Source organism: Phyllostomus hastatus, unplaced genomic scaffold (assembly GCF_019186645.2).
Source record: "Phyllostomus hastatus isolate PE091 unplaced genomic scaffold, TTU_PhHast_1.1 phas_scaffold_142, whole genome shotgun sequence".
Classification (NCBI taxonomy): Eukaryota; Metazoa; Chordata; class Mammalia; order Chiroptera; family Phyllostomidae; genus Phyllostomus; species Phyllostomus hastatus.
In genome coordinates this window covers 865,523-888,091 of record NW_025334010.1, presented here as the reverse complement: position 1 = coordinate 888,091, position 22,569 = coordinate 865,523, and the positions used below count along the sequence as shown (strand labels likewise).

The following is a 22,569-nucleotide window of genomic DNA, read 5'->3' as shown; positions in this document are numbered from 1 at the left end:
CTTCACAGAACAGAAACCGGATGCTGGGTAGTGCTGGGAGCTGGCTGCAGGAATCTGTGGCTGTCTGCCCCTCTGCTTCCCACTGTATGACTCTTGTCTCGGGGCCTGTGCTCTCTGTGACTTTCTGCCTGTGGTCCACATTCTGGACAGTGCCCCATCTTCAGGACAGAATCTGATTGATGCACACTCTTGATATCAGAAATCTAAGACACGAGATGTTTGAGGAGTTACATGACCATTCCTCCAAATCTCACAGAGAACAAATCTTCCACCTTCAAGACTCTCCCTGGCATCCCTCACACGGATTTCTGGGTCCACTTCACTCTCCGCAGGGCACCCTTGACCTCTGCGTTCCTCAGGCTGTAGATCAGTGGGTTCAGCATGGGGTTGAAAAGGCTGTAAAACAGGAAAAGGACCTTCTGCTGCTCCTCAGGATGGCTGGACTTGGGGGCCATGTACATGACGATGGCGCTGCCGAAGAAGAGCCCCACCACGCCGAGGTGGGAGGAGCAGGTGGAGAAGGCCTTCCTGCGGCCCTCCCCAGACTGGATCCTCAGCACAGCAAAGAGGATGCGCGTGTAGGAGACCAGCACCAAGCACAGGGGCCCCACTAAGATAAACACACAGGCAGCAAAGATGACAAGCAGGTTGAGCCCAGTGTCCGCACAGGCCAGTCTAAGGACAGACAGGATCTCACAGAAGAAGTGGTTGATTTCACGAGGCCCGCAGAAAGGCAGCCTGAGGATGAGAACCACATGGACCAGAGCCAGGAGGGAGCCGCATGCCCAGGATGTGGCCGCCAGGACCATGCACACTCTCCAGCTCATGACGACAGAGTAATGGAGGGGGTGGCAGATGGCCACGTACCGATCATAGGACATCATTACCAAGATGAGGCATTCAGTGTGAGCAAAAGCCATGTATAAAAAGGTCTGTATTATGCAAGGGACAAAGGAGATAGTTTTTTTCTTGCTCAGAAAGTTTTCCAGCATCTTTGGGACATTGCTTGAAGCATACGAAATATCAACAATGGCCAGGTGGGAGAGGAAGAAGTACATGGGGGTGTGCAGGCGGGAGTCCAGTGAGATGAGCCCCAGGATGACCCCGTTGCCCAGCAGGGTGAAGGCATAGAACAGGGAGAAGAACCCAAAGAGGAGCATCTGCATCCTTGGGCTGAGCGGGAATCCCAGGAGAATGAATTCTGCCACCCATGTCTGATTTTTCATCATCTCCTGGCGACAGTGGCTGTGTGGGTCACTGCAGTGTGCTTTGTGCTAAGGAGCAAATGCAGATCTGGATTAGTTACTAAGCAGAAACGGGTTTATGGTGTACAACTGTGTGTTGACTCAGCTAGCAAACCTTTTCAGAGTCATTGTGTCAATTCCTTTCCTCCACACTTAGGCAGAAATTCTACAGCATTTGATTAACTTTGATTGCAACATCCACATTTTCACCATCATAATGTTTTCCATAATTGTTTTCCAGATTAACTAGTCCTTTCATTTTTGAGAAAGGCCCATAGCTATATTCTCACATAGCTTTACTTTCTGATTTATTTCATTTTAAAATTTTGTTCCTCTTTTCTCTTTCTCACTTGATTTGCCCCTATTATATAACACGTGCAGAGTACTTTACACTTTGCAGGTGCTCTGTAAATGAGCACAGAGTAAATATATGGATTAATGAATTAGGAAATGAGTTTACAAATGTAATGTCAAAGAGGTCCATTTTTCTCTGTGTCCACTAGGTTTAGGGCTTCAGTAGATGCCCTAGTAAATGTTGGCAGTAAGTTGCTTTACTTACTGCTGCTACACAGGAGAAGCTGGCTGACTCCCTCCTGGGCATGAGCACAGCGACATCACTAATCTGGTCAGCATCCAGGGAAGTAATTTATAGTACAGGGTCAGGGCAAGCAGTTATCTATGTAAGGAGTTAACAATGTAAGATTACCTCAGCCTCTTATGGGGCTTCTCCCTGGTTCTGAGTAGATGCTGTTTCTGGGACCCACCACATTTGAACAGTGCCCAACACATTTGTTGGATGGATGGATGGATGGATGGATGGATGGATGGATGGAAGCCATTACATTAGGAGTGACATCCTAAGTGTACATCCTGGAATTTAATCAAGTTCTTTGACTCTTCTTTTATTTTCTCTGGCGCCATTCCACCAACCATACAGCCACAGGGGTACTGAAAGGGAAAACCTAAGATGTCCCATAGAGGTGTACACCTACTACATGACAATTCATGAGAAACAAGATCATTCGCAGTGGGGAGCTCAGATCTGCACATTCCAACCCAGTCTTAAGCCCAGAAAACTGCCTGCCCGTAACTTGACCCTGTACTTCCTATTCAGTATGCTGATTTCTGGATCCCTTCCTTCCTCCAGACCCCAGCTTCCCTAAATTACCACACTTTGCCAAAGGCCCTTTACTCACTGTGGCACCAGCCTGGTGTTATCTCAGAGATATTAGATTTAGAGGGAATCACACAGAAGCGAGGAGAGATTTTGCAGGTTGGAGCTGAGGATCTCACTCCCTCCAACAGTCTTGGAAAGAGGGACTTTGCAGGTCGCTTCTGTTCTCTCGACACAGGGATTGAGGCCTGCTCACTTCCAGCACCAGCTATAAAGGTTTTAGGCAGGGCATTTCCACTGAAACCCTTCTCAATGGTTCCTGAGGGTCCCTGAGGGTCCCTGAGGGAGATGGGGCAAGGACACAAAAGACACAGACATCATCTCTACCTGGAGAATCAGAAGTTGTTTGTCTTTCCGTCTCCATTGCTCTGGGCTCTGCGGACCGATGTTCAGAAGAAAAGGAGCTGGTGTTATTGACTTAATACCCAACTGGATCCATGCACATGAAGCACATATAGTAATAAGGACAAATATTCTCCTGGGACCACATTGCAAATTGTAACCCCTAAGCATCTGGAGGGTGATGGGCTCCTGGGTCTCAGCCTTGCCCCAGATAGAATTAGTGGAGCTTGGAGGAGGCAGAGCATCATCCTTATGAAATAATGACTTAAAAACTGGCTTTCAATTCTTCCTCCTTTTCTCCTAGATAATTCTCAGTTGGGTATTAGTAGATAAGAAAAAACATTTCCATCAACCTTCCCATGCTTTGGTGAGAAAGACGCTGGGACCTTCCCACATAGTACCTGAGATTTTTATATAGAGTGTAGGAAGTAAGAGAAGGCAAAAACCAGAGAAAGCTGGCCTTCAAGAGGTATCTTGGGGGTTTAGAGGGCAGGGAATGTCAAATTCACATCTTTACTATGCTATACTCATAAAGTTCAGTGAATGTTGTGATATAATGATGCATTGGAATGAAGTGTCATTTATAAAATATAAAGAATTTCTTGAAAATTTTTCTGATTGTCTCTCTTATGGGCCTGCACATGTATATGTGTATATTTACGTGTGTCTGTTCAATGGGCAAAGTTCATTTACCAGAACACATTTGGTTCCTTACTTTAGAGAGAAGCAAGTTTTTAATGTGTATGCATCATGGTTCTCTGTTGACGAGGAAGGAAAGAAAATATGCCTATGGTTTTTGATTCAGATCTTAATGTATAATTCAAAACACACATATTTCCATTGGCAGAACAAAGAAGCTCAAGGAATAACTATCCTAAAACCTCTCAAGGAGTGATAAGAAAAGTTTAGAAGCCGTGTACAGTGATTGCAAACTAACTGAAGCACTTAACTAGATTAAATAAATTTATTGACTATCTAACACTGGAGAATTTAGTAAAAATATTACCAAGATGAGTTTCAATTTTTATATAGCATCTCTCCATAATTATTTATATGTAGACATTTAACTGAATCATTTATTTATTATTCATCCATTCAATTTATACTTAGGGAGTATCTGCGATATGTGGGCATTATCGTAGACACTGGAGAAACAAACATTAATGAGATACTACCTTGAACTTCAAGGACATTACAGTTTTCCCATAGAATGAGCCATGCAAATAAACAATTTAGGGGCTGTTTTAGACGTGTGCACAGCATACCATGGGACAAAGGGAAGGTGTGCTAGATTATTCTGAAGGGGGTTGAGACCGGCCTCACAGTGGATGGGATGCTTAGACACCATGCGGGAAGACATCAGATGGATGGGACATGCCGGATGTACCTTAGGGTATGAGGAGGAGGGCACAGCAGAAGAATAAGAATGACATTGGAAAGGAGGTTCACAGATGAGCTTTGGCCCCATGCCATAGATGTTGGATTTCATTTGAAATCAAGGGTAGAATGGTATGACTAAATAAGTGATTACAAAGATTACTTGTTGTTTAGTGCAGAGGAATGTTGAAAAGAATAAGGTCGGAGGCTGTGAGGCCAAGCTATCTGAGGAGTCAAGATGTGCAAGTGACAGATGACTACCTGAGTAAACACGGGGACAGGTAGGACAGAGTGTACTTGAAACATGTACAGGAAACTCAGGTATCAGTATTTCATGACTTTTTACTGTGGGGTGAGGAAAAAAGCAGAGGTCAGCTATTTCCCTGGTTTCTGGCTTATGTGGCTATATAGAATGGTTTCATTCACTTACACAGACGATACTTGGGGAACAGATTTTGCGGCAAGGGTTTAAAAGGAGTATAGTTTTTAATAGGGTGGGTTTGATGGGCCTAGGTGGTATATAGCTGGGTGTGTCCATTAAGCAATTAACTAAACTTTTTCAGAGTTCAGTAGAGATATCCAGGCCAAAGATAAGGACTGGGGAATCACATGCACTAGGTGATGAAGTCAAGGTTAATTAAAAAGGTCATTTGAGGACAGCAGGTTCAGTGAGAAGAAAAAAAGACAAAAACAGTATCTTATAAATGACCAATATTTAATAGATGGACAGAGAAAGATACACCTCCAAAACTGAGCAAGAAGAAAGACCAGAGAAATAGGCAGCAAATCAGAAAATATGGATGAAGGAAATCAAAGAGCTACGTTTACTACCTATATGTTATGCCAGGACACAAACTAAGATATTCTCTCTAATCCTGTAAGTGATTCTAAGTATGTTTTTAGATACAAGAAAATTCTGCATACAGCTACACTGCGGTTTATATCACAGATTAAAAAGTAAAATAAAGCCTAAGTCACTGACAGAAAGCCACTGTTGGCCTTAAAGAAAAGTGTAACACTTTGAGCTTCATTTCCTGTCTGCACCGACCTGCCCAAGTGTGAGCATCATGCAGCATGAACGGAACATCTCAATCTACAAAGAACCAGTTAGGAAAAGGTTAGCCAGAAATAGCATACAAACATGCAGCAACATCACTGGGAAAGTGAAACGCAGCTCTTACCCTGTGTGAAACAAGGACTGAGTGGGTAGACTATGATGCCAAGGGTGGGGAGGCAGATGACCAAAGATGGCCAATGCGTGACTTTTCAATGGTGCCCCCTACCAGAAATCCATCTCATTCAAAAGGAGCTTCTGCTGGTACTCTGGAAACATATCTATATTCCAGTCATGTATCACATTATTCTTAATTGCTCAATACACTTAGAAAGGGCTGATGACTTGGAAAGCAATGGATATCACTCCTTCTTATTTTTCCCCAATTTGGGGACAAAAGCCAACATGATCTCTCTTATCTACAACACCACAGTATAAATTTAAGGGGACAAACAAGGAGCAATGTCATCTTTAAAGACAGAAAAATCAGAATTGGATATTCAGTATATTAATAAATGTGATTCTGGCCCTGCTTGGTGTGGCTCAGTGGATTGAGTGCTGGCTTGTGGACCAAAGAGTTGCCGGTTTGATTCCCAGTCAGGTCCCCAGCAGGGGGTGCATGAGAGGCAACCACACACTGATGTTTCTCTCCCTCTCTTTCTCTTTCCCTTCCTTCTATAAAGAAAGAGAGAGAGGGGGGGGGGAGAGAAAGAAAGAAAGAAAGAAAGAAAGAAAGAAAGAAAGAAAGAAAGAAAGAAAGAAAGAAAGAAAGAAAATCTTTTTAAAAAATAATGAATTCTGAAATAATGGGATGAATAATGAAATCATCCCTAATTTAAAAAATCATGTGATTCTGAAGGACAAATTGTATGTCTGTTAATTTGTTGGGGTTTTTTAAAGAAAACTATTGTATCCTCCTTTTATCTCTCAACTGCTAAGCATTTGGTAGAGTCTTTAGGTGACAGAAAAGTGTTTCTCAAAGTCTGGTCCAGGGACTGCCAGCATGGAAAGAGAACTTCACTCTTTATAAGGAAACAAAAAGCACTTTGTAAATTCTAAAGCTCAAAGTCAATGTAAGGTGCTGTTTAAAAAAAAAAAAAAACTTTCATGCATGCATGGAATCTTAGAGACCACTGTGACCAAAGGTGGTGTTTTGAAGATGAGAATACTGATGCTAGAAGAGGTAAGACTTCCTCAAGACAAAAGGCATATATATTTAAGGCAAGAACCCAGGCATCTCAAATTTAGTGTATTCAAAATGGAACACTTAATTTTCCTTGTTTTACCTTTCACAGTAGGTTTAATTGCTATGCCTCCAAGTTACTCAAGTGAGAAACTAAGTCATTCTTGATTCTTCTTCCTTTCCAAAATTTATTTATGTTCTGTTCACTTCTCTGCATCGTCGGTGCCACTGCCATAAACCACGGTCTCTGGGGAATGTTTGGGTTAGAAAAGAGGGAGAAAGATTTGTGACCCATCGTTCATAAGGACCTTAAAAATGTACATTTAGCATTCATCCCTAATTTAATAATATAAGCAGATATAGATTTACTACATGAATTAAAACTTTGTGATTTTTATTGATGGGTGGCAACTTTATACTCCTAGGTATCTGCTAAATGGTGTACAATTAAAGACGCAGCATTACAGAAGAGCAGGCAGCAGAAATAAACAGAGCAGACTGAAAGAAAGATCAATCTTCATTATTTTGCCCATCTTTTCATTATGTGTGCACAGAAGCATAAATGCAATTTGAAATCTTTTAATGGCAATAACGTTACAATCACGCCTCTATGTGACCAACATCTTAACTCCAAATATTTGATCTGTAATGTGTATATAATCAATTTCTCATCACACAATTAATAAAATGTATTTTTCCCACTAGAAACCAGCAAGTAACTTTTTTGTGTTTATTTTTTTATTTTTGAAGAAATATGCACCACACAGAACTGTTCTGTTGTGTGGAGGAGGCTCAGCTGAAGAATGAGGAATCACAAAGAACTGATTGAGGCCCTGACTGGTGTGGCTCAGTGGATTGGGTACCAGCTGGCAAACCAAAGGGTTGGTTCCATTCCCAGTCAGAGCACATGCTTGGGTTGCCAGCCAGGTCCCCAGTAGGGGGCATACCAGAGGCAACCACACATTGATATTTACCTCCCTCTCTTTCTCTTTTCTTTCCCCTTCTCTAAAAATAAATAAATAAAATCTTTAATATTAATAAAAAAAGAACTGATTAAATTCATCAGGGCTAAAATCTCCAAAAATATGCTATAGAACCCAGGACCATGGTGGCTGGTTTCTTACTTATTTATTTAGTTAGTTAATTAGTTAGTTTTATTGATTGATTTGACAGAGAGAGAGACACACATCAATTTGTTGTTCCACCTATCCATCCATTCATTGGTTGATTCCTGTATGTGCCCTGACTGGGGCTCGAACCCTAACCTTGGCATATGGGGATGATGCTCCAACTAACTGAGCTACCTGGCCAGGATGTGGCAGCCAGTTTCAACGAGCCTGGGCACTGCCCGACCCCCACACTGCTTCACCCTCCACCACCATCCTGTCTCGCCAGCCCACACACCTAAAACTTTATGGTGTGACCTGAATTCTGTGTCCCACTTCTGGACCACACTGCTTAGAGTGCTCTGTAAATACCATTGTGTTATTGTTTTTGCCTTAACAGCATTACTTTGTTAAATTAAAATACTTGATCTGTATCTCTCTTAACCTGTGTCAGGCTTTATTATTTTAAGTGGGGGGAGGGGGAGGGACAAAATCCACTGTGCTAACGTAAAGTCTCTTAACCTGGCTGTGGGATTCCATTTCTGCCACCAAACAAGACACTCTCTACATAGTAACAATTACTCCTTTCAAATGCAAAGCATATCATAGACTTCTCCTGGTGAAAAACCTGCAACCTTAATGCAGACACCGGGCTGCAGTATCGTGTCATTATGGATAAAATGAGACATTCACACGAACTACTGAGTCCGGTGGAGGAAAAGGGACAGCATGGCTTTTCTCTCCAGGGGAGCAAAAGCCTCAGCCTATAATGACAGGCCTTTGTAGGGTTTCCCTGCCCATTCCATGATGGTCCTGGTTCACTGTGCACAGGTTCGCTTTAGGTGGTTACCTTTTACAGAAAACAAAGGAGCCAATGCTGCTAATCACATCACAGAAGAGGGACATTTGCAAATGAAAAGGGAAATGTGGTTGAACCGGTTACACTCATCCTTGGAAGGTTTAGCATGGATTTTAGGAAGTTACTTTGCAGTAAATGTCTGCTAAAAATCAGGGTGAGGGAGTTTTTAGCAAAAAGCAAGATTCATAGCGGCCTAGGTACAATGCAGGCCTGATTCTCCAAGGGAGAACTTATCCGTGGGCGTGGGTCTTGTGCATCTCCCAGTGGGAGCTGGGCCCACACCACGCAGAATGGCGTCACAAACAACCTGTATTCAATAATACAAAATCCAAATGCCCTTTGAAGGCTTTGAAAGCAGGAGTGGTCCGGCCCTTCCTCCTTCAGAAAGCACATCTCTCTGGTTGTTCCTCTTTAGTCCATGTGCAAAAGCCATAGTGGATCCAGATCAAGCTGCACGTCAAACTGGCTCCTTTCAGACTCAGGGTTCTTTTCACTCACTGGTCCCTATGCCAGGACTATGGTCTTGTGTTACTTGTAGTTGTCACCATCTACTCCAAACACTCTTCCTAGCACAGCAGCACACGTCACAAACTAATATTCGTATACCTTTTCCTTGCTTCTCATAGTAGGTGCTCAATTAAAGTGCCACATAAATAAGCCAACACATAGCTGGTGATGAGCCTTATTTCATAGTGACTCATTGAAAAAAAATAAGGACATAATATATCAGTCATTTTTCTTTATGCTTTTCATGAAATGCATATTTTTATTGAAAATATCTTATTTTATGGCCTTAGAAAAGCAAGTTTTCCTCATATGGTTGCTGGTGAATTGCCACTTTCATTCAACTTTGTATGACTTAAAAGATACTCAGTTACAGTGCCCTCAGCCTCTAACTTCTATCATTCCTGGTGCTTTTTTCTTCTGATCTCCTTTACACGTCTTTCTTTTCCATTATTTTCTCCTTTCTCCCTTAACCCTCTTCCTCTCTTCCTTTTACCTTGTCCTTCTTGCCTGTATGTTCTCTCGGGCCCTTTCTGTAACCGGAAAAGACACCAGCGTTTGGGCTGCCTGTCACTACCAAATCCAATAAGCAATGACAGTGATTGAATCTTTTATAGGCACTTTATTCAGATGGCCGGCGATCCGAGAAGATGGCGGGTTCATACCCTAACAAACCATCTTGCTCTTTTTTTTCCCAGCCAGATCTTTTATAAGGGGGGTGGGGGAGGGCAAACAAGGTGTCAGCGAAAGCCTTTGAAATTCAACAGTTGCCTCCAAGGGGGAAGGGTAGTCGCTTACTTCTTCCTGGTACAGAAGTCTCCAGATGAGGTAATCCCCAGTCAGTGACCCAGGAGGTCAACTGCCAAATCCCAGGTGCCAGGATGGGTCTTATCTGTAGTTACTGAAACAAAAACTTAACATACACATTACTTGCTAGATTTATGACTATTTACCTTAAGCTAAATTTTCCCAAGTCTTAAACCCCTATCATTTCCTCTCAATGCTCTCTCTTCTGAATGTACATTGTTTCCAGGCACAGTTTAAATCATAATTTACTGAACAATACCAGACAGTGTATTTGAGATAACAAGGTAACAAAGAGCAAAAATCAAGTCAAAACAAACAACAACGAAAAGCTTTTTAGCTGTCTCGGACTTTCAAGCTCCTGTACCGACTAATTCAGAGGACCGGTGTCCCCCGCCCCTCCGGCCCCCCCACCTCTAGAAGCCGTAAATGTGAAATAACACACAGGCCATTGAGTTAGGAGCCTCACTGATCCAGCTATCCCTCCTCTTTCAGATGGCCTAGTTCAGGGGTGTCCAACTCATTTTCACCGGGGGCCGCATCAGCCTCGCGGTTGCCTTCAAAGGGCCGAGTGTAATTTTAGGGTTGTATAAGTGTAGCTACTCCTTAACAGTTAAACAAGAGCTCGGTGCTGCCACCGGGCAGAAACAAGGCGCCGGGCCGGATAAAACAAGGTGGAGGGCCGGGTTCAGCCCTCGAGGCTTGTATTTGCCTCCTGTGGCCCAATTCTTTATTTTCAGAGAAATCTAATTTGAAATGTGTCCTTCCCTGTTTTTTTTTAAATACCTTTTAGATGGGTCTTTAATAACATAGTTAAGTAAGGAATGGGTCTTTTCCAAAAGTTTAGTAGCAGACTTCTTGTAATTATATTGATGTTCCTCATTGAGTGCAGCTGGGTGTGAGCTACCATGCATATGAAGAAGGCCCATTGGTTAGAGTGGAGGAGCAGCCATGAATCTCAAGGGGTTTTTTGCAAGTTTTTTAAAAAAAGTTGTTTCATGTCTTCACATCCTGAACACATTGTAGTAGTGAAAGTAGTAGCAATATAATTATCCTGCTCCTCATCTCAATGGCAACTTGCATAAAGTATTAAAAAATCTGAAATACTTGTATATTAGTCAAAGACTAGTGATTTACCATTGATCAAGAGCATAAGAGGGGTTTCATGGTTTTATAACCAGAATGGGACAAACCAAAATGAAGTTTAGGAGGGCCAAGAACATGACGTTCAAAGCGAGTTTTCCTTTCAGTTTCCTAGGCTGAGATCTAGGTGAAATTCCCATGATTTAGTGATTGCTGATGTGGAATTGTCCCACGTACAGAATCTTAAACAGTCCCAAAGCCATCTTATCTCCATGACACGGGGCAGGGGGTGGTCAGAGACTTGAGATTTACTGTCCCCTGCACCCACTGTCACCTGCACAATACCTACAGATGACTGGGAATGAACCCTGATGGTGAGTTTCTTACCTGTCAGTGCCCCTTCGATAAATTAGTTTGAAATACATTTAAGAAATGTCTAGTTTAAATTTATACTCTGCTTGGTCGTATTCTCTATCTGGACTGATGGGGTTTTAAAAAATATTTTATTTATTATTTTTTGAGAGAGGGGAAGGGAGAGAGAAAGAGAGGGAGAGAAACATCGAAGGGAGAGAGAAACATCCACCAGCTGCCTCTTGTACATGCTCCGACTGGGGATTGAACCTGCAACCCAGGCACATGTCCTGCCCGGGAATCTGATTGGGAATAGAATCAGCCATCCCTTACTTTAGGGAATGACTCCCACCCCCTGAACCACACTGGTGAGGGTTGGACCTACATTTTGTTGCTAACTATATCTAAAAACCTCCCAATGCGTTCACATTTATCTCTAGAAACATAATCCTGCCTCTTCTAAGAGCTCAACTGGGAACGGCAACCGACAAGTTGGTTCAGTCTTGGTACATGTCAGGAACTGTTCCGGAACAGCTCCGGAACGGCTCTCTCGCGTGCAGCCATGGTTAACAATACATTGAAAACGGTATGCGTTCATGTGCATGAGAACATTGAGCCTTCAAGAAGTTAAGTCATCTTGAACCCAGGTCTGTCTGACTGCAGCTCCAGGCTCCTAACCCCCGCTCTCTCCCTTGTCTGCCTGCTGCATCTAGGAAGCCCGGAGGAGGCACAGGAGTGAATATGCGTGCCATGTGGCAAGACGGCCACGCTGTGTGACCAAGTACCATTTGCCTTAGTGCTTGTTACACAGGACAGCTTTTTTCGTGTATGCATCCGTCCCTGACTTTAAATTAATGTATAAGCTCAGAGCAGAGAAAAGTAAAATTCACCAAGGCCACCACTCAAGAGGCAAATGTAGTTAACAGTTGCTATATTTTTTTCAGATATTGTATATTTTTAAAACATAATTAAGCTCATAAAATTTCCTCTGCTGTCACACTCACCATAATAATCTAGGCAATCTATCAATAAACTTAATTTTAATAGTTGTATAGTATCCCATTGTATGAGTACATTGGAATTTATTTAATCATTTTGGGATATTGAGTTTTCTTTCATGTATTAAAATATACTATTTTAAAATTTAGACCAATATTATACATACTACAGAATATACATATTTTATATAAGTTTAAAATTATTTCAAGATTATTTATAATAATCAAATAATATTTCAACAAAGAGAAAAAAATTCATCCTTAAAACAAAATCATCCTTGCCAACTCTCTAACCTATACTGAAAATTTTAGAGTTCAGCTTACATTATGCAAGGATTTGGGAACTTACATACCCATGTATATCTATAATCACTTCTATATTTTGGTATATATTTTAAAAAATGATTTCACTAAAAATGATAACTTGTACTTCAACAAAATTAAAAACTTCTGTTTTTTGAAAGGCACCCTTAAGAAATAAAAAGGCAAGCCATAGAATTAAATAAAATATCCCCAACACATATGTCTGACAAAGGACATCTATACTGAATACATCAATATCCCTTAAATTTAATAAGGAAACAAATAAAATGACCCAAATAAATAAATGGGCAAATGGTTCGAATGGATACTTCACAAAAGAATATACACAAAGGCTCAATAAACACATGAGAAGATGCTCAACATCATTAGCCATCAGAGTAATAAACACTAAAACAGGAGATGCCACAATACACCCACTAGAAAGGTTCAAAATTTAAAAAAGCAATCCAACCGTGGTGAAGATGTTTCTCAGCTGGAATTCTCGTACACGCTGGTGGGAATATAAAATGGAACACGTTTTCAGGGCCCTATGAGCTAGAACATACACTTCTATGTGCTAAAGGAAGGAAATATTTTTAGGTATTTGCCAAAGAGAATGAAGGCATAGCTTCACACGAAGACATGTACAAAATGTTTAGAGCTGCTTTAAAAAATAGCAATAAGTTACATGACAGAAGCTAGGCAGAAAAAAATATTCTGTATGTTGTGTTCACGTGAAATTGTGGAACAGGCCAAACCAGTCTAGAGTGGCAGAAATCTACAACAGCATGTTAGTGGTTGCTTAGGACAGGGTGAAGAGGCATAAATCCACTGCACAGGGAATTTAGGAGAATTTTCTGAGAGATGGAAATCATCTACATCCTGCTCATATTGATTTGTCCTAACTCATTGGACTGTTACTCTTAAAATAGACACATTTAATTGTGTATAAATTATACCTCAATAAACTACTGATTTAAAAACAAAATAATTTCATACTGATTGCTCCCATTCCAACCTTTCCCCTCTGGGAGTTTTCTAGCCTGCCACTATTGCAAAGTTATTAGTACCTTTTCCAATTGTGAGGAAGTCCTCAAAGTATTGGCTTATTTGCTCAATGCCTCCCATGTCCCAACCATGCTACCTGCATACTTTGCATCCTGGGTGCCTCTGAGACCTGTTGGTGGGTCCCTGTGTCATCTTCCCAACCCGCACACCCCCCAAGCAACTGGCTGATTACTGGTTTCTAGGAAAAGGAGGTGGGGAAGTGGGACTATTTAATCACTAAACTTTATAGTTACAGTCTCTTCATATATGTTCCCACTGAATCTTTTTTTCTTTTCTGTATTTGCCACTCACTGGAGAACCTCTATGTGGAGGAGCACAGGACCGTCCAGCTGGCTATTTTGTTGATGTGTTCTCCTGAATGTCTCTTGGACAGATGGCTTACCCGACGACTTCGGCAGCCTCTAGTCTGATTGTGAGCAGGAGGGGAAGAACGGACGTGAGAGAGAGAGAGCGTGGGGTGCGGAGAGCAACTGAGCTCACGCGCTGCACCCTTCAGCGCTCAGTAGCTTCGTCCCTCTGCCTTCAGAACCAAGCCTCACTGGATTCTGCCTTGCCTGGGGCCCCCAAATCTAAGGCTTTTATCTTCAGTTTCTACATAGAAGGAGCCTCCCCGCTTCTGCCCAGGGTTCGGTGCTGACTGGCTGTGTGTGGGGGCGGGGCGGGGGGTTGGTGCGAAAGTCCAGAGACCCAACCGCTGTGATAACAGACTTAATAGACTTTCTCCTTATCCCTGTGTTCACCCCTTGGCCTGCCCTTCCACTGTGCCCGCCCTGTACTCGGGTCTGCGGCCCCTCAGGGGCCCTTGGAGGGAACCTGCCTTACTTCCCATGCTTTTCTCCTGCATGTGCCTTAGTTGGTAGCTTTCTCTCTAATCAGTTAGTCATCATTCCTCTGTGTGCTTTCTATATATAAAAAGTGTGCTTCAGTTTCTCTTACTCACTCATATCTCCTCTGCCATTCTGTTTGCTCCTGTGGATTATGCCTTCTGCCCCATTGCCATTTCAATGGTATCTGGGAAGCAAGACGAGATAACTATGCACAATACATTTTCCTTGTGCTAACAGACCCCTTAGTATCACTTGATATTATTCCTATCAATTCTTCACTCTAAGAATTCTCTCTCTCTGTGGTGTGAATTGAATTGAATTGATCTCAATTTTTGCACAAGAAACTTGCCCTAACATATTCAGGAAAATATTTTAACTATTAGTAAGTTGCTGGCTTTTTTTTTGGAGGGATTTGAGAAATGGAGAATTATTTACCTTTGAGTCATAACTGAAGACACTGTATTCAGGTCCCTCAGACATAGCATGTCGATGTCTCTCCTGCCTGAACGGTCTATGATAACTCAGCCATCCCAGGTTCTTCTTCCATTTACCTCCACCCAACCCTTCCACTGGCATGTTTGACAGATGGTGAGCATGAAAACCAAGGTAAACACAGGCCAAGGGACTCAAAAGAATTGGTCATTTCAGCAATAAACATCAGTCTGTTCCGTTACTTAGCTTCATGGACCCAAACTTACTTCTGCAAAACAGTTTAATTAGATGTTTTTCATCATGAGGCAATTGATTAATTGGTTCGGTAAAAGGTCCAAGCTGGTTTGTGTGTACACACACACACACACACACACACCCCTATATACACACACTTTGGGTGCTGATTTCCTGGGATGAAGGTGAAGGGATCGCCTGCCCTATCCATCAGATTAATTAAAGACCTGAGGTAGCCTGAGTCTGGGGTCGGGGTTGGTGAGAGTATTTATTTTCCTCACTGCAGACCTGGTCAGGGATCAAGCACCTAGCTGACAGGACATCACTCAGAGGCCCAGAGCCTGCACTAAAACATGAAACTCATTGAGAAGCCTCAACCTATCCGTGACCTACTCAGTCCTTTTGGAGTTCCCTCCCTCCCTCCCTCACGGCTGTGCAGACATCTAGGGAGATGGCCAGTTGAAAGGCGTGTGTACCCCTGAGCCTGCCCAGGGAAATCACCTTTGGGTTTCTCAGTTTTCTGGCCCTTGCTCCAGCTCCGGGAGCTCCTGCAACTTCAGTGATTTCACTACAGGACCTCAGGGCTTGGGAGCCGTTTAGAGAACTCATTAAAAAAGCACAGCTGGAAAGTTGCCTCAGGCATCTTGACAAAGACTTTTTCAAAAGTTCTTAATTGATCTCAAAGGGATCAAAACTATTTCAGGACCTAAAAAGTAAGTGTCAGGAAAAACATGTCCTTGTGGAGTTCATTAAAACTTTGCCACTATTAATTACATCAGGAGCACTCTTGGCAGGCCGCTGCTCCGGGGACTATGGAGACACTTGGCCTTCTGGGAAAAAATTCCTGGTTGCCCAGCAGTGAGGCCCTAGAATTAATGTTTAAGTCGCATAAGGAGACACTCTCCTCAGAGGCTGAAGCTCCAAGGATCTTATCAGTGGATTGAACTCTTTTCCCATTCTTACATTTATATAAGAGAATAACAAACCATATAAATTACAATACATTCCATGCATAGTACTGAGACCTTTACATGAATTATTTATTACCGATCACCACAATAATATTTAAAAGTGAATAGTTCTTGCCTTCCTGTTTGCTAAAGAAGAAGTATGTTCAATCAAGTTAAAAAAACAAAACAAAACTCATTCAAGGTCATGTAAGTGATAGCCCCCCAATTTAAAACTGATTCCAAAGCCTTTTGCATTTTTCAGCTGATAGAGTCCAGTGTGAACTTAAGCATAGTCTGTCTAGACCCACTCACAGGCCCCAGTTCAGCTCCCCAAACAACCACTCCGCTGGTTTCTTCCTTGACAACAGCAAGAAGACAAAACAGGGCTGTTAACTCAAGACATGATGATAAAGGATATAAACAAGAACTTCAAATTAACGTTAGTCCTAAATTAACATTTCCCACTGCTAGCATATGTCTGCCCCAGTTGCTGTTAGCCCCAGCTCTGAGTCCACCGTCTCCTTGTCATAGTTCATTTAGATGCCTTTTGAGGGCACCAGTACTACAGAATCTTTCCCAATGGACAGACAGCAAGGTGATGCCCAGTTATTCAACCCTCTCAGTTCTCCTGTCAGCCTTAATACCCAAGGCATAGAGGAATGCTTGGGGTTCAGAGGCTACAGGGTTTGTCTGGGTCCTCCAAGAGCCGATGCCCAGACAAGGCTGGGTGTGCAAGGGAAACGCCATGAAGAAAAATGAGGGGGGACCCAGGGAAGGCCGGGAGAGCCATCTGATGAAGGTCCAATTCCTGTGAAGGGAGAGCAAGGCAAATGTATCTATCACCTAGACTCACAGCCAGAAACCGATGGTTCACTCAAATTTGGTAATTTGAAGAAAGCTTAGCAAAGGGTAGTGCAGAATCCTGGGCTGGGAACAGCACTCCTTCACAAACTCTAGGCCTAAAGGAGGAGAGGAGACTGCCGTTCCCAGGACCTGGAGACAGAGAAGAATGTGCAGGAAGGTGGCCAGGTAGAAACTGGAATCCTAAGTCAGTTGGACCAGTGTGCACCGAACCTGCAGAAAATGCATAAAAACTAGAACGTCCTTCTTGCTGGTCTCTTGTCTTTGTTTCCAATGAGCCAAATGCAAGGAGAAGCCAGAGGGCAATGAAGCCCCATCATACCGGACGCAGAGCTGGGCAGAGAGGGGGGGAGGGTTGGTATGGAGGGGCAAGGGGAAGATGCTCACAGAGCATTTGAGTTGTGTGTTTATCAGAACTGGCCGTGGTTTTGGACTCCACCAGATCAGAAATCTCAAGGGCATTTCATACGTTTTATTTACAAATATTTACTTAGAGAAATAAATGACATTGCGAATAGTCACAAAAGGTACACAAGTTCACAGTGATAAGAAGCAAGAGAGAAAGTTTCTCAGAAAAAAACTGTCAACCAGTAGTTGTAAAAAGCAGTGACAGAATTAGAAAATCACAGTTTTGTAGCCAACTTAATAACTGACTTGGGCAGTCATTGGATGCTAAAATTATTGGCTGAAAATAGTGTTAGGAGACAGGTTCTTCACCTGGTCTCCCAGATCCAAACTACAGAATGCTAAGTAATTTCGAAGAAGGAAAAAGGTTCCATTATGACGCAGAAATCTGGTGGAAACCACGTAACCAAGTCACCAAATTTGACATTACTAATAATGCTGCAGATGGACCTCTCGTGCCTCCCGACAGGATGCACTCAGCAGAGCACAGCGTCATCCGTGTAGAATTCCTCCACAACGAGTGTTACCAGAACCTAGACACGAGGAATCCAAATTCCAGACAGTCTACAAAACAACGAGCCTGGACTCTTCAAAGCTGAAGAGTCCAGACAAAGACAAAGACAAAGGCGGAGGAAACCCTTTGAGATTAAGTGAGACAGAAGCGATAAGAAACTAAATGAAATGCTTGATTGGACCCTGAATTGAGAAAAAAAAACACAAAAACCCAAAGAGCCATCAGTACACAATATTATTGTATTGATGTTAAATTTTGTGAGTGCAATAATGGTATTGTGTTTAATATTTGTTTTTAGGAGATACATGCTAAGTCATTCAGGAGTGACTAAATGTGTGCATTCCTACTCTATTAAAGGTCACCTATGATGTCTAAAATCATACTTTTACATGATTCAGTGAAAATACATATTTTAATCATATATTTATTTTGTATGTATTATTGCATCATTACATATAATATAGAATATTTTTCTATAAATTTATAAGTATTTATGATCAATATGTGTTTATTTTATATATACTATTTATATATAAATGTATATATTATTTACTATTTATGCATATATTTATATAATACTATGTATACTATATATTACTATTTGTATATACTATTTTTATCTATATTTATATACTATTTATATATAAATAGTATATACTATGTAATAGTATACTATATACTATATTTACTATACATATACTATATACTATACTTTATACTATATTTATATATATACTATTTACCTATAAATAGTATACTATTATACTATTTACCTATAAATAGTATAGTATAGTATAAATACTATACTATTTATAGTATACTATTTATGTATAAATAGTACATATAGTACATATAGTGTACTATATACATATAAATAGCATACTATACTTATATATAAATAGTATATATAGTATATATAAATAGTACATATATATTTACATATAAATTGTATACTATTATATATACTATTTACAAATACATACTATTTATACTATATGTTTATATGTACTATTCTATATATTTACTATTTATATATGCTATTTTATATATGCTTTTCCTCAGCACCGTGGACTGAACAACTTTGGAGCAGATAATTCTTTGCTGCGGGGGGCTCTCCCTGTGCTTCACCTGCCAGATACCTCCCTCCCCCAAACACAATAATCAAAAATACCTCCAGACGTTGTAAGTGTCCCCTGAGGAATGGGCACAAAATTGCCACTAATACACTGGCATGTGCATGTGTATCTACACGAGGGAGGGCAAAAGTAGTGTCACAGCTGCACTGTGACATTCTTTGAGTTAATAAAACTATTGTAATAAACATAACCTGCGTGTCTGTTCCCATATGACCGAGTATAAACCCACTTTTGCCAACATCTGCATATCTGAATCAAGGTAGCTAGCTATCAAGAGAAAAAGCTAGTTAGAGATGTAGGTAAAAATATGTCAAAATACTGACTATTAGCAATTTAAATAGAAGAGGAGTTATGGGTGTTTATTATATTATTCTTTCCAAAATTCTGTAGATTTAAACATTTCATCAGAAGAAATTAGGGAAGAAGAAAAATTAAATCAAATAATATATCAACCAGATTATTAATATATTATTTGTTATATTATTATTCTATCTATTCTGATAGAAAATGCCTCAGTCTAATCAGAACGTTTCTCCAGGTCTCTTTTTACATTTAAAGCTTCTGAGAAGGAGATTTATCTTCAGCTCATTGTAAATTCAGGTACTTAAGCTAAGCTTAATAATTTTGCCAAGCTGCTTTTTAAAGAATCAGACTGTGATTTTAAAAGAAAAAAAAAAGGAAGTACACTATGTACCTCTTATTCACCTGCATTTCCCATCCTCTTTTACTCTCTGCCATTGTCACACACTGAGCCCTGTGGCCATCCATAACCTTTCAACGTGAAATCCACTCATAAGCGTTTTCCATTCACTGAAGCCCATGTCCCCCCCGCCGCCCCGTTCTTTGATCACATAGGAACATCTAGTCTTTTCATTGTTCCTCCTTTTCTTCTATTACTTTTCACTTCTTCTCTTAGACTGCTTAGACTCCATGAGCCATCATTTTAACAGTGTTTTTAACAATTATCTCAATCTTATTGTCCTTTCAGTGACTGCCTGGAAGATACACCATTCTTGGGTCAATTCCATGGTCTTGTCTTTCACCTTGCACTCTGGCTGTGCGCATGGCTAGAAAAAGTGGCATTACTGGAGAAGTGACTTCTAATATCTGTCCTAGAAAATTCAATGACAGATAATGAACACTCACAAAAGGAATGTCTCCACATAACATGTAAAAATGGTAAACAAACATTTCTCCATAAATTTGTAAGACATTAGTGAAGCTCTTTTCTCTGCACACAAAAAGAAGGCTTTGCAAGAATCAAGACTTTTACGAGAACCAAGAATTTAGGAAAGATATGTTGATGTAGCTGAAGGAGGTGAAGTGTGAAAATACAAAGCTTAAAACAGACATGAAAAGCTATGTCAAAATTCTCCAGAAATGAAGTAGCAATTGGAATGGGGAAAAGAGAATGGACACACTGGTGGAAACACACTAAGGAGTATTGAGCATCCAAGTGATAAAAGCAAGCAAAATTAAATTGAAATAGACAGTTAAAGTGAAATAGCAGGAAAATAAAAGATATAGAATATAGGCAAGTGAGAGCTAATACATTTATTTTCTAAAATATGTAATAAATCATAAACTACAAATATGTTAAAATTAACTCAAGAAAATTTTCCTGAAGTAAAAAAATACATAAGTTTAGAGGTCAAAAAAGCAAACTACGTCCCTGGTAAACTGACACAGAATGGTCATATAAGAATATACCCTACAAATATCATGAGATTAAAAAAAGGAATTATGTAATTAGCTGGAAAAAATTTAAAAGCTACTTATAGCAAAAAAAAAAAAATCAGTCTGAATACACACAATTCCAAAGCAATATTCAATGCTAAAGTTTATGATGGAACCCTACACCATCCTTCAGGAAAGAAAGGGATCACCCAAGTTTTACACCCAGCCAAATGAGTGTACAAAGGCAGAGGCAAAAGTACTGTAGAAAATGAAGAAATCAAAGAATATTAGCTCTAAAAATCTATGGCAAAAGAATTGGCAGTGAGCATTAAATCTTTTTAGTTGTAGGACAATGATGAGTATGAAGATTAAGGGGGTAGAGCAGCAGAATTCAAATGCTTAAAATATGCCCTGACAACCTAGAAACAAATATTAATAACCAAATTTGAAAGGAAAAGATAGGAAATTGTGTAACATTGAATTTCTAATCCTTTATATGTGAAATCCAAAGTGTTTCACTTAAATATGACAAATCAAGTAAAAAAGGATAGATGTACATTTAGTTGATGAGACTAATTACCAAGAATAATAATTAGGGCAACAAAAATCAGGTGGGGGAGGAGAAAGAAAAAAGGTAGGATAAAAACTACATAGACTAATTTCATTATTGCCTATACTAGGTAATTACCTACATTTGGCAGGTAATTTAATTCAATGTAAAGAAATAGAAGAATAAGGATGTTATACAAAATTGTAGACACAAAACATAATATTTAGAATGAAACCATAACTCTGAAACCACATAAAAGATGTGGCACAAAAATACAATGGAATATTGCCCAGCCATAAGAAAAGATGAAATACTGCCATTTGCGACGACATGGGTGGACTTGGAGAATAGCATGCCAGGCAAAATTAGACAGAAAAAGTTAAGAACCATATGAGTTCACTCATATGTAAGATATAAAACTGAAAGCAACACATAAACAAGAAAAAAAAAAACAAAACTCATAGACCCAGACAATAGTATGGTGGTGACCAGAGGGAAGGGGAATGGAGGATTATAAAGGGTAAAACTAGTCAAATATATGATGAGAGAAGCTGATTTGATTTTGGGGGGTGGGCACACAATGCAGTATGCAGATGGAGCATGGAAATGTACACTTAACACCTATCTAATTGTATTAACCAGTGTCACCCCAGTAGCTTTAATTAAAAAAAAAGGAAATCACAAAAATACAACATAGTTTTTAAAGCTATCAATCTACCAAGCTTAACATAAAATCAGATGATAGAAACCAGAGCACTGTCAGCCTGTTCTTTATTTCAGTGTCTTTGGTTATATTTTGCTCGTTTCTTTGTTTTGTTGCTTAGGTTCCTGTTAAAGGTGAGATCATATGGTATTTGTCTTTCACTGCCTGGCTTATTTCACTTAGCATAATGCTTTCCAGCTCCATCCATGCTGTTGCAAAGGGTAGGAGCTCCTTCTTTCTTTCTGCTGCATAGAATTCCATTGTGTAAATGTACCATAGTTTTTTGATCCATTCATTTGCTGATGAGCAGCTAAGTTGCTTCCAGCACTTGGCTATTGTAAATTGTGCTGCTGTGACCAGAGGGCAGAGAGGAGGGAATTTCAGGGGAATTTCAGGGGAGAATGGGAAGGGTTTATAGGAACAAATATAAAGGACACATGGACAAAAACTATGGGGGGTGGAAATGGGAGGGAGGTGGGGTGAGAAGGGTGGGTGGGCTGGGATGGGAGTAAAGGACAAAAAAACTATACTTGAACAATGATTAAAATAAAATTAGAAAAAAATAGAGCAGACATTTTAGTCATAGGAATAAATATAAATAGACTTCAATTATTAAAAGAGTTTAGAAATTTAATAAAAAACAAAGCTCAATTCTATGCCATTCACCAGAAACATGGTTAAAGCGGAGAGATCCGGAGTTTCTAGAAAGAAAGGCGTGTGGAATGGCAGACAGGACAACAATGCAAACAAAAGTCAAGCGTGAGCTGTATCTTAGTATCAGACAAGGTACAACATAGACCTAAGAAACATTAATAAATCATATAAGGGCA

At 40.4% G+C, this 22,569-nt stretch overlaps 1 protein-coding gene across 1 annotated transcript; it reads right to left on the bottom strand.

Moving 5' to 3' along the window:
- Positions 1-296: 296 nt before the first annotated feature.
- Positions 297-1,229, bottom strand: LOC123830982 (olfactory receptor 2A5-like). The gene has a single exon (XM_045857603.1). It carries the CDS (start codon positions 1,227-1,229, stop codon positions 297-299), a length of 933 nt encoding a protein of 310 aa, XP_045713559.1.
- Between the last annotated feature and the right edge of the window lie 21,340 nt (positions 1,230-22,569).